At 33.1% G+C, this 12124-nt stretch overlaps 1 protein-coding gene across 1 annotated transcript; it reads right to left on the bottom strand.

Annotated features, from left to right (window-relative positions):
- Positions 1–1936: 1936 nt before the first annotated feature.
- On the bottom strand, positions 1937–11731 carry LOC135686025 (ragulator complex protein LAMTOR1). The gene is made up of 6 exons (XM_065202170.2): positions 11572–11731; positions 9709–9785; positions 7735–7818; positions 7358–7435; positions 6478–6595; positions 1937–2888 (listed from the first exon to the last, which is right to left on the bottom strand). Exons 1-6 carry the CDS (start codon positions 11599–11601, stop codon positions 2778–2780), a joined length of 498 nt encoding a protein of 165 aa, XP_065058242.1. The 5' UTR covers positions 11602–11731; the 3' UTR covers positions 1937–2777.
- Positions 11732–12124: the final 393 nt, after the last annotated feature.

The following is a 12124-nucleotide window of genomic DNA, read 5'->3' as shown; positions in this document are numbered from 1 at the left end:
CGAGAAAGTGTACTCGTCTTTCTCAAAAAAAGTTTCTTTAAGAAAGGTCGATTTTGAATAAAAAGTAAGGCCACAGGCTTACGAAAATGATAAACAAAGTTTGAATTTTTTCTAAAAAAGGATTCATTTTATGCTTTATCATCATTTTATCCAATAATTCAACTTATTTCTGATATAAAAATTGCAGTTTTTCTAGAGAATAACGTTTTTCAGATAGGTCGATTTAGGATAATAAGTAAGGCTATAGGCTTGCCAAAAACTTTTTAATTTTTTTTTCTAAAAACAGATTTATTTAATGCTTTTATATCATTAGAAACGATAATTCAACTTAGTTCTGGAAAAAAAGTCGTATTCTTAAAAAAAATTAATCTTTACAGATAGGTCGATTTAGGAGAAACAGTAAGGCTATAGGCTTAGAGAAATGACCAAAATTTTTTGAATTTTTTTTCTAAAAACAGATTTATTTAATGCTTTTATATCATTATAAACGATAATTCAACTTAGTTCTGGAATAAAAGTCGTATTTTTAAAAAAAATTAATCTTTACAGATAGGTCGATTTAGGAGAAACAGTAAGGCTAAAGGCTATAGGCTTAGAAAAATGACCAAAATTTTTTGAATTTTTTTCTAAAAACAGATTTATTTAATGCTTTTATATAATTGTAAACGATAATTCAACTTAGTTCTGGAATAAAAGTCCTATTTTTCAAACAAATTAACTATTTTCAGATATGTCGATTTAGGATAAAAAGTAAGGCTATAGGCTTAGAAAAATGATCAAAGTTTTCATTTTCATTAAATGATTCATTAAACAGATTAATTTAATGTTTTATTATCATTATAAAAAAAACTGAACTTTTTCTGGTATAAAAGACGGATTTTTAAAAAAATTAACGTTTTTACAGATTGGTCTTTTTGGATAAAAAGTAAGTCTAAAGGCTTAAAAAAATGATAACAATTTAAAAATATTGTTTCATAAAACAGATTCATTTGATGCTTTTATATTATTATAAACGAATTCAATTTATTTCTGGTATGGAAGTCAAATTATCTTGAGATAAGTCGATTTTAGTGAGAAGTAAGGATATAGGCTTTGAGAATAATAAACAATTTTGGAAACTTTTTCTTCCTTAAACAGGCTAAGATGCTTCTAAATTATCAGAATAGAAAATAAAATATTATATTTCTAGAAGAACTCGTTTTCGAAAAAGATAAACTTTTTTAAACTGGTTTATCTTTGATAAAAGGGCAAGGCAATTGGTTAGAAATGTGGTATATCTTCTAAACGTTTTCTCCCATAAATCATGTTCATTTGTTTTAATGCTACCAGAATGAGCAAGAATGTTAAGAAAGTTAATAGGCAAATAAAATTTGTCATATTTTCCTGGAAACATTTCAGATGTGTCATTTTTTTCAAATGAGAAAAGCTAATCTCTAATTTAATTAGGCAAATTCTTTCAGAGTTTTAGTGCCAATGTCCATTCATTCTTTCATTTTCTTTTTCTTCAAGTCAAAAATAGCAAGATCCACGTTTTGGAACACGAAGTACATTATTTTTGGTAATCATAACTCATTAGTATAAAAATGAAAAGCAAATGAATACCTCAAAGAGGCACTGCAAACATATTCATTGGAAATTCACTTTGAAAAATAAAAATTTCAAGTAGAAAATGCCCTTTCCATTGTTTCACTGACATATTGAGACCATATATATTGGTTTTTTTAAACTTTTTGTCATTATTAGCGAAACCCTAGCAAACAAAGATCAAAACCATATCTTGTGCATAACCACATAATTTTGACACAGTTCAGAAAATTAGATCAACAATTATAATTTTCACAATTTTTCTTCTACGAAAAAAATCACAAAAGAAGTAATTGGTACATTCTTAATAATTTTTGCAGATCAATGGTAAGAAAAATGAGGAGCCTGGAGATACTATTTCTTAGAAACATTACAATTTTAATAAGAATATCATTATTTCATGCTATTAACAGCAAAAGAGAATAATTAAAGACCAAATGCAATTTTCCTAACAAAAATTAATGCTGTGAAAAATTTAACAAGCAAATGTTACAAATGCAGCATTTTACTGGAAACTTTACATGTTGAGTGAGACAGGGAACTGAAAATTTGAAGCAAAGAACAGCAAAGAATGATAAATTGATTCACTCTGGCTTTTGTAAATTGGCGTACTACAAACAAAAGACAGAACAAATAACTTTACCTTGCAAAAAGGACAAAGGGGTTTAAAAGTTTTGATTTGTCCTGCCTAAAGCCAACAGACTTCAAATAGATCAGTAGACGGAGAATTGAAAAAATTATACAGTCTCTACAAGCACTTAAAGTCTTAAATAAATTCTAGGGTGCAGCTCCAATTTTTTTATGCTTCTCTACATTCTCTCACAATAGTGATTACTCTCCAAAAGAAACAGCTTCCGAACATGATAAAACATCTTCACTATACTGAAGGTTAACATTCATCTTCACAAGTCTGTCTACTTTTACGAAGAGAACCTTACTTTGGTGAAGAGGAGACAGGACATCGCAAATTTCTATGACTTAAACTGGCTGATAAAAATACAGAAATACTCCCCATTTCCCATTCAAACTTTTCCCATTAAGAATCAAAATTAAGAGAGGCAAGAATTGCAGCCATGTTGCATAGCACCTGCTTAGGGATGCCACCCTTCCTGTTTCAATCATTATTCACCTGAATCATACTTCAACAGAAATGCAATTTACTATACTTAATGTTTACCAAAGGAACTGGTTAGCTAGGCAGATGGTATTGAATTATCAATGCCAAATGGAACAACTAAAGGTTCTTTGAATTTTACTTCCATTTTGCTCACAGCGTCTGCAGCCATAGAAGTTGAATTTGTTATCTAGAAAAATAATTGGGAATACATAGCATTGTTTAATCTGTATCTCAGTATACAAAACCTTTAAAAAATAACCTTTGGTAATACACATTGTTGTTAAACTATCCTTTGGTAATACACATTCAAATTTCTACACGGTTATAAAGAACAAAACTAACTGGACAGTTCAACTGTTGATTGCCAAGTTAAACAAAAACAAACTCAGGCTGGCAATGATGACTCCTAAATCAATTACTTTTCAATAACTCTTTCAAGATAAACCAAGAGCAACTGCTGTTGCAAACCCTCTGCCATACAAACCTTATGTAAACTAACAAAGAACAGAAAAGCCATGTTACATGGAGTCAGTTTCAATGGGCCAAGGAGACATGAAAATTGACTGGAATCAATCGGTATAAGGGAAACTTTGTTTTTCCTTTATTAATTTTCTTACAATATTTATCGATAGCTTTACAAAGTTAACTTTCGTGTGAAATTTTGTTGCAATTTTTTGTAATGTAAACCAGTCTTGATCCAAATAGGAATGTTCAGCCCTTAGTACTGCAAGAGTTCTTGCTCTTTTTGACTCACATCTTTAAAGTGTTTAGGTTTTTCAATTTTTCTGTATACTTCAAAAGAAGAAGTCTTTCATCATCTGATTATGTTAGAAATTTGAATTAAATGAAATAGATTATGTGGCTTTTTCATCATTGTACTAAGACATTATTTCTAGCTGCTGCTCACAGGTCGATTCTTTTGTTTTGGTAAATTTTATCTTGAAGAAAATCCTTAAAATTTTGCTTACATACTGATAAAATTACATTTCTTAACAAATAATTAGCACAAAAGGCCAAAGAGGATATTAGTTTAAAGGTATTCATGAAAAATTTTCACATCTGTTTGTTACCAAATTCAAAACTTTCAGGAGTCTTACTTTCACGATATCATTATTCTAATCTTTTGAACATTTTAAGGATGCCAGAAAAAATCATATTAATAACAGAAACAGAAAAAAATTAAACCAATTGTATTCTTAATTGAGGTGGAAAGATTAACAAATGTGTACAGAGATTTCCTACGCAGATTTTCTGCAACAAAGAGCTTTTTTGGAATGTTTTGTCTCTAATTCCAATATCCATCAAATATTGAAGAATTCATTGCAAACAAACACTTTTTGAGCATAGATGGCTGGAAAAGATTCTTGAGCATAACTTCATATTTTAAACATAATTGCCTTCAAAGGCAACAACATGAATTTAAAATAGCAACGAATAGTTTAATTCATTTTCTTTATTACACACATTAACCTCTTCATGTATGTTTGGATGCATGCATGCACACAAGATTGCACATAAGAAACCAAACAGACTGTGTATCAGATCTCGAAGAGGTTGTGACAAAAAACCTGTTTCAGCATAGATAGCTGAAAAACTTTTCTTCAAACACTAGATTCCCACATCACTGTTTGTCAACAAAAATAGAAAAATATTCACCAACGAAAACTCCACTAATCATGCTTATGTTCTCCTTTGAAAGATACATGCTCAAAGAATGATCCTGCTACTTGTCTCTGACAACTTGTGTTATTTTGTTAAAATTGCAAACAAATATTGCTGAATAAAGAGCAAATACTTCAACAGCCCTGGCTGTTTGAGGAGAGCTGCGCTCCACTACGAACATGTCTTCACATTTTTACTATGAGTTGTTTTCCTGGCAGGTGTTTATCATGAAGGCTTATTGTAACGGTATTCACAAACTTCAATCTATTTGGAAATGGACAGTAAAGAAAAAGAGGCGTATTCTTGGTAGGAAAGTCTTAACAATTGATAGGAAATTGCTATGGAAGTTGAATAAAGTTGTTACTTTTCTAACATAAAGAGTCTGTTCTTTTCTATCCTTTCTGCAAAGAGGTTGACAGAGCCATGGAAACAGCATATAATAATAGAAAAAATGTATATAATGAAAAAGTAAACCATCTGCAATTCTTTCAGTGCCATTATCGAGAGCATTTATTCGCACTGACATGTAACCACAAATGATAACTAACTTTGAAAATACCAGCAAATGGTTCAGGAGCAATCAGAACCAAGTCAGTGAACAGGGAATATATAAAGGGAATAATTGCAGGGATGGGGTTCTCAACAAAGTCATAAGAAGTTGCTGCAAATGGAAAGAAGGCCACTGCAAACAAATTGAAAAGTTTGTTTTTAAGGAAGATTTCCTGTATTAATCATCTACCCAGAGATAACTTTGCTTCTAATGTCCATTATTTTGTTAACTTACTGTGTTGGACAGAAAAATAATGTGTGGGACATAATAATAATGTGTGTCAGCTTCAGCCCTTTTCGTGAAGAAATTTTCGCAAGGGCAACAAACTGCCCACATGAATTGGCTTAGGAGGGCAATCTCCTGACCACCACTACCTTTTAAACTAAGTGCTTCAGGACTTGAGGGGGAATTAGGGTATTATCTAACCACAACTGCCTAACGTTTGATTTTCTAAATACCCCATTACCGCCAGTTTGTAGCCAAAATATTTGATGTAATGATTTATAATTTATAATGCCAACAATGAGGAAATGATGCTTTTTTCCATTAACAACTTGACCTTTCAGTCAGGAATACAGTTTTTTAGGGAAGAACGAAAAGAAAATATGTTAAGTTTGACCAGCCGAGTAAAAGCATAAGATAAAACTTGAAATCAATCAAAACCATCATCTATAAGTTCAAATTTTTTCTTCTTCATTGTACGAATCACAATCAGATTACAACTTGGTTTAAAAATTCTCTCCCTCATCCTCCCTGATTGCATTATCTATGTTTTCAGATTTATTTGCAGCTTCAAGACAAAGTCTCTCACTCAGAGGCTCCTCTTTAATAGTCTTACCTTTTTTCCTTCAAATGAATATCAACAGCTCTTTTTATTATATCATTTCTTTTCATTACTGTTCAGCTCTTATTATTGTTGCTTATTATCACCATTCATTGTTCCCGTTTATGAGTAACTGACATTTGATGTGAGGGTCATCAGGGCTTGTGGAGCTTTGAAGTTGGATGGACTTTGTTGCGGATTACGAAAATCTGGCAACTTCTGGATGGAATTCTACACATTTGCCGGACAGATATTTTCTCGAAAATGATGCATAGGATACAGAATTTTTACAAAGTTTTAAGGATTTGTGGAATTCTTCACCTGTTGTCTTGTAAAAACATCTTTGAATGAAGGTCCTATCAACAATTTTAAGGTGCAGAATTTGTGGATAGTGACCAAAACAGTGGATATCTACCCCAACTTTGATAGCATTCGCGTTATAAAAAAACGTTCTGCTTAAAGGCCTCACATGAAATTCTTGAATTCGCCAAGTGAAGATGTGAATTGAAAAATAGTGACAACAACAATAGTCACATTTATTGCTAACTTGTCCGTACCTTTCTCTTGCGGGTGATAAATATTTTTGTGAGTGCGGTCAATAGCCCGCATCAAGAATTTTGCGAGGGCGATGGCAATGGCGAGGGTGATTGCCCACGTGAAACAAAAAGGCCTGGTCAGCTTTAAAAGAGAAAATTACCATTATAAAAATTTTGAATGTATATTCCTTTAAAATTGACTCACCAGTTTTATATCTGAGGCATTTATAGGCTCTCCAATTAGTATGTTCACTGGTGCATTAGTATTGGGTAGGTTTGATTTATGCTTTGGTACTTTTACATTTCCACTACCAGCTCGTTCTCTGACAAAAGAAGGAACAAAATCATTCAATAAAGCCAAATAACTAGCTTGTTGGTAGCCTTTATAGCTATGATAAAAGCCAACTTATCATATAATTTTTTAAAAGATTATGATACAAAGGATAATGCCCTGTGCATCACAAACACTAGCAGCAATTTTTCAGATTTGAAGAAATATTTTTGCTTCATATTTACAATTTCAACCACCACATTTATCTTTTGACAAAAGAACGCTTTTTTAAACTTGTTAATTGCGACACGTTTTGTGTTTTCAATGACTGTAAATAGAACAGCAAGCGACTCTGCAGGGGTTTTTAGAAACATATGATTTTTCATGTCATCGCCCCAGTCATTATGGTCGCTCTGTTTATTTATCCTGCTGCGAGGTTAGCTTTTCATGTGAGCATCATGTTTTGCATTGCAAGAACACTAACCAATCGCAAACTGTTATTTTGATGGGTGGCTTGACAAGTTGGGTATACGTAGTCCTTTTATATGGACACATTACCTTTAATTCCAAAGTTTTGCATTAAAACAACTTAAGATCTCATTAATTGAACAATGTATGTTTATATTGATTTTGTTGAGCAATTATTTATGATTTCTGATCCAACAATATAGATTTAGATTTCTTTCCTGTTATCAGAATGATAAAAAGACATTGTTGAAAGTTGGTAAAGGTTTATAACTACATTTCTACAACAATGTCATGAATTTTATAAATTAAAATCATATACTTCATAAATTTTAATGTTTAAACTCACTGATATTGTCTCATCTTTTCCATATACTCTGCTCTTTCCATACTATGAGGTTCTATTGCTGATACGTCTATGATTTCACTATGGAAAAAAATACCCATACTTTATATGGCTCATTTTTAATAGAAGTGATTGTGCAAATGAGTGACTTAGAAAATGCGAAACTGTATATAATCAAAACTTTCATCAAGCATTATAACAAGCAATTATATAACAGTTGTTTTTAATTACAAATTCTCTAGTTGCTCATGTATCAATGTACACCACAAAAAAGTAAAATGAAACATAACTATTGGCATTAGAACAATGAGATGGTTTAGAAAATATTGGGAAATCAGCAATACTAAGAAATTCCTTTAGAAAAAACGAAACCAACATACTCTGCAGTCTTATGCACAATTCTACTGAGCAGGGATTCTTCATCTGTCCTTGATATAGAAGAAACTGATACTGTTCCATCCTCACTGCAAAAAATAAACTTTCAGTTGAAAACAGCTGACTTCAGGTTAGCAGCTAGAATTAGTTAACTTTATCAGGCTTTTGTTGGAAAGGTGTATGATCACATACACACAGTCTGGCACATGCCTACTGCCTTCCAGGAGTGCAAAATATCACAGCCCTTCATTTATTTTGAGAGCAAAATTCTTAATGATTGGTTTTGTGGGTTTTAAAGATGGGTTTAAATATTTTTATCCTTCCTTGGTACTTTTACTTCATGTCACTTTAAAAAGGCTTACCTTGTCAGGAATGTGGATTGAATAAAAAAATTTAAATAAATAATCACAGGACTTATCTACAGTGGAACCCCAATATAATGAAACCTGGATATAACTAATTTTTTGGTATGACAAAAAATGTCTGGTCTCTTGGATTCTATTACAAACCTAGTTGTAGGTCCCTTCATAAAAATTTTCTTTGATGGCAAACTTTTCTAAAAAATTTCACCATTAATTTGATTGACCTATACCTGGTGTATATTCATCACTGTTTCTTGGGGCTAATAATTATTGTCATCAGCAAAACATATATTGGAAAACATGCACTTTTTATGATGCTTTAAATGCAGGAGAGATTTGTGCAAAAGACCAGTGAAGTACATAAAATAGCTGTCATGCTTGATAACAGAGGGCCCTTTGGGGCATAGATTTACACGCAAAATGGTCATTACAACCAGATGAACGCCAAGCCCTCAATGTCTCTGCTAAGGATTCATTATTGAAGCTGACAAAAACTGCTTGTGACATTGCAAATATTTTTCTGCACTTGCAGAACTGTTTTTTGCTGATATATAAAATAAGCTCAGTTTATACTTATGTAGACTTGCTGTCAAGCCTTCAGAAATAACATGTTTAAGTGATGCTAAAAATTAAGCAAAAAGAATTTCATGAAAATCGTTGCTGTTATCATTGTCATGTTAGCAAATTCTCTGTAGATCTTTCATAAACACCATAAAATTTTGCTAAAATTGTCACATGCCATCACAAACATGGATGTTTTCAGGCATGTAGTTGTTAGCACACCTGCGATATTTTTTCCCACAAAAGCCTATTTATATCAAATCAACACTGTGTTCACAAGGTCATCTAAAATAGCTGCAAAAAATTCAAATAACATGCATACAGTGGCAGACACCTGGGGGCAAGGGGGGCAGTAACCCCCCACCAATATTTTGGAAGACAATTCCACAATTCCCTACAACCTTGATCTTGCAACTTGACTATCTAAGATTTCTTCATCTTTCCAAGCGTTTTTTCCAACTCATCTAGCTCAGCATTAGAGTTATCAATGATCCCCCTGATTTTTGTATTGCATAAACAACTTCTAGAACATCAATGATGTCAATTTTGAAAAAAAACTCCTAATAAGACTGTAACGTTTGAAGCAAGCTTGGACTTTTGTATTCATTTTTCGACGTTGCTAAAACGAGGAACAAGCGGAACAACCCAGTAACAAGAGGAACAACCCAGTAACAACCCAGTAACAAGCAGAACAACCAAGGAACAAGCAGAACAACCCAGAAACAAGCAGAACAACCCAGAAACAAGCGGAAATGTGAATTATTGTTTAGTAAATACCACATGGGGGCGTTTATAATCCAACTCTCTGAAGTTCGTGTGGGCTAGAACTATCAAGAGGCCGTCAGTCATGTCTTCGTCTGTTTCGGAGGCTGACTTGAACTGTCTGCTAAGGTATATCAAAGTTAGCTATCATTTGTGGATACATAACGGTGTGGATAAATGCTCTCGATGATTGTACTGAAATGATGTACCAATAGACTAATAAAACTTGTCAGAAAACCAGGCCATGTGGTCAAGATTAAAAGTACATGAGAATTATATACAGCCATTACTTACTGAATTGGTCTACTTGATGACACTCCTCCAACTTCATTTCTTACCAAACTTGATCTTTCATTTACAGCTTCATTATACTGTGAACATTATAGAAAAGTTAAACCTGATGCAGACAAACAAATTAATACCATATAACCTTCCTAGGTGAAAGATATTGAATTTTTTTTTCACCCATAGACATAGGAACTAGGGGCACAGGGGACATTGACCACCCACTTTTCAGAAACAGAGACAGATTACCTATTCTCAGCTAACACACAGAGATGTGCCCTAGAAAATCCTTCACATTGATTATGAGTCAAAAGTCTGTTTTATAGGGTTACTAATTTACTGGTAAAAGAGAAGCCCAGTGCAGTGAATGACTCGACCTTGGGTGTTGGCTTGAAAGCACGACCCGATAGCTCAGCGGTAGAGCACTTGACGTACAAAGTCAGGCGTACAAAGATATTACCCGAGAGTGCAAGAGTGCATTTGTGATATGTCTGCACATTTGGATGTGCACCTAATTTCCCAGTTATTCTTGAAATGTGTGTATACTTTTCAGGCACTTATCTGGCTTACATTAATTTTACAACTCAGGAAAATTCAATGATTGAGAGTTGAACTGAACATTTACCACTACCATCAGGAGCTGTTTTTCAAATTCCTAAAGGTTCCGCAAATAAATGAATAATTTTAGACATAATGTTTAAAAAGCCCAAAGACATGATTAACCTAAAGCAATATCTCAAGCAGGGACACCTAGAGAGGGACAGGTAGTGAATTACCCAAGGACCTCGTGGTCTAGGGAGCCTCATAGATAAACTCTTTTCTAAGGATGGAATTAAGCTAACGTAAAAGAAGTGGGCCTAAAAAATATTAAAGCCTAATTAACGATTGTAAGAAAATGATTGCTCGATTCGCTCGCAAGGGGCCCTGTTTTTTTGGTTCTGCCCCACAGAGCCACTAAAACTTCTCAAGCAGCCCTGGTCTCAAGAAGATTATTTAATTAAAGGCTCTTGCACCATCTGCATGCTTTGTAACTATATCTTCAAAACCCGCCTAATATTGTACTGCATGAAAACAAATTAAATTCTCAAACAGCTTCCGCTAAACATGCCAGTTGAGCAAAAGCCTTTAAGAATGACAGACTTTTTTCCAATCTCAGCTGCGAACAAATTTTGAAAGTCATATTGTCATATTTGAAAAAGCGTTTACATTTGCGCCACACCCAAAACCACTCCTATCTTTGGGGTGTGTAAGAGTTCTCTTGTAATTTGAAAAAAATTATCAGGATTGCAGCTGCCATGGAATCCACACTGGCTTGCTGACTGTAAATAGTAACTTTTTAGGTTGAAATATCAAAAAGAAAATTAATTTCTGGTTAAAAACTTGGCCAGATCTAATTTAATCTCATTTTTTTCTCTCAATTTTGGGCTTTGCTACTTTTAGGCCTTTAAGGACGGTTGGCATGATGACTAACACTTTCCAGTAAGAGAAACTTTGGGTTGCATTAAATTGCTGATCGATTACAAGCTCAATAAAGGTTTGCCTGTAGCTTTAAGACTGGTTTCATTTTATTTCTTTTATTTAAATGAAATATTCATTTCGGGATATATCAAATTTAGAGTTATTTTGATAGGTTTAATTGAGATTTTCACCTCAAGATTTTTACATGGTAAAATTAATACACAATAAACATATTAAGTTCAGTGAATCTGAAAGGCTTTATCATACATTTTAGGAATAAGACTTTTCAGTCGTTGGACTGAAAAACTATGCGAATGGAAGGAATGAAATTTAGGCCATCATACCCCCATAATGTTTTATACATATCGAAGCTCTACTAGAAGCCTTAAGAGACAAGAAAATAATCTCACATACTTTATTTTCTTTGCACATGCAGCAACCCATTTTTATAGCTTGAAGGGTCCTAAAGCAGCCTATTGCAGCATAATAAACAAATTGTAGCTCCACTATTTGGTTCAAAATCTTCTCCTGGGTGAAACAATCATGGTTCAAGCAGTCACATGATGAATGTATCGTTTGGGGGTATTTATCCATAACGAGGCTTATTGTTTACATCAGCACACCGATTCATTGGTACTATTATTTCATCTTAGTGGGTGGGGTTTCTACATTAAAATATCTGGCACAAAGTTTGGGCATGTGACCACGCGTTTTAGAAACACTTTACATTAAAAGAGTTAATCATTTTTCTTAAACGTAGCATATTTTGCAATGAGTTACTGGTTAAAATTAGAGCAAAGTCTGTTTGATTGAATGGAAACTAACTCAGCTTCAACGTTGGACTTGCTACAAGTCTCTCTTCAACGTATACTTCTTCTACTTCTTCTACTTCTTCTACTTCTTCTACGTATTTAACAACTTCAATACTGAAGGCTCGGTTGATGTAAACAAACAAACATACAAACAA

Source organism: Rhopilema esculentum, chromosome 6 (assembly GCF_057945365.1).
Source record: "Rhopilema esculentum isolate cy_ngs chromosome 6, ASM5794536v1, whole genome shotgun sequence".
Lineage (NCBI taxonomy): Eukaryota > Metazoa > Cnidaria > Scyphozoa > Rhizostomeae > Rhizostomatidae > Rhopilema > Rhopilema esculentum.
Note: the sequence above shows the minus strand (reverse complement) of the source record. Positions and strands in the feature narration are given on the sequence as shown.

What these genes read in the sequence shown, in the direction of transcription:
- LOC135686025 (XM_065202170.2), bottom strand. Translation starts at nt 11,601, where the DNA reads ATGGGTTGCTGCATGTGCAAAGAAAATAAA. An exon ending in GCATGTGCAAAGAAAATAAA is followed by an intron (nt 9,786 to 11,571) that starts GTATGTGAGATT and finishes TAATGTTCACAG; the next exon opens with TATAATGAAGCTGTAAATGA. An exon ending in TCATCAAGTAGACCAATTCA is followed by an intron (nt 7,819 to 9,708) that starts GTAAGTAATGGC and finishes TATTTTTTGCAG; the next exon opens with TGAGGATGGAACAGTATCAG.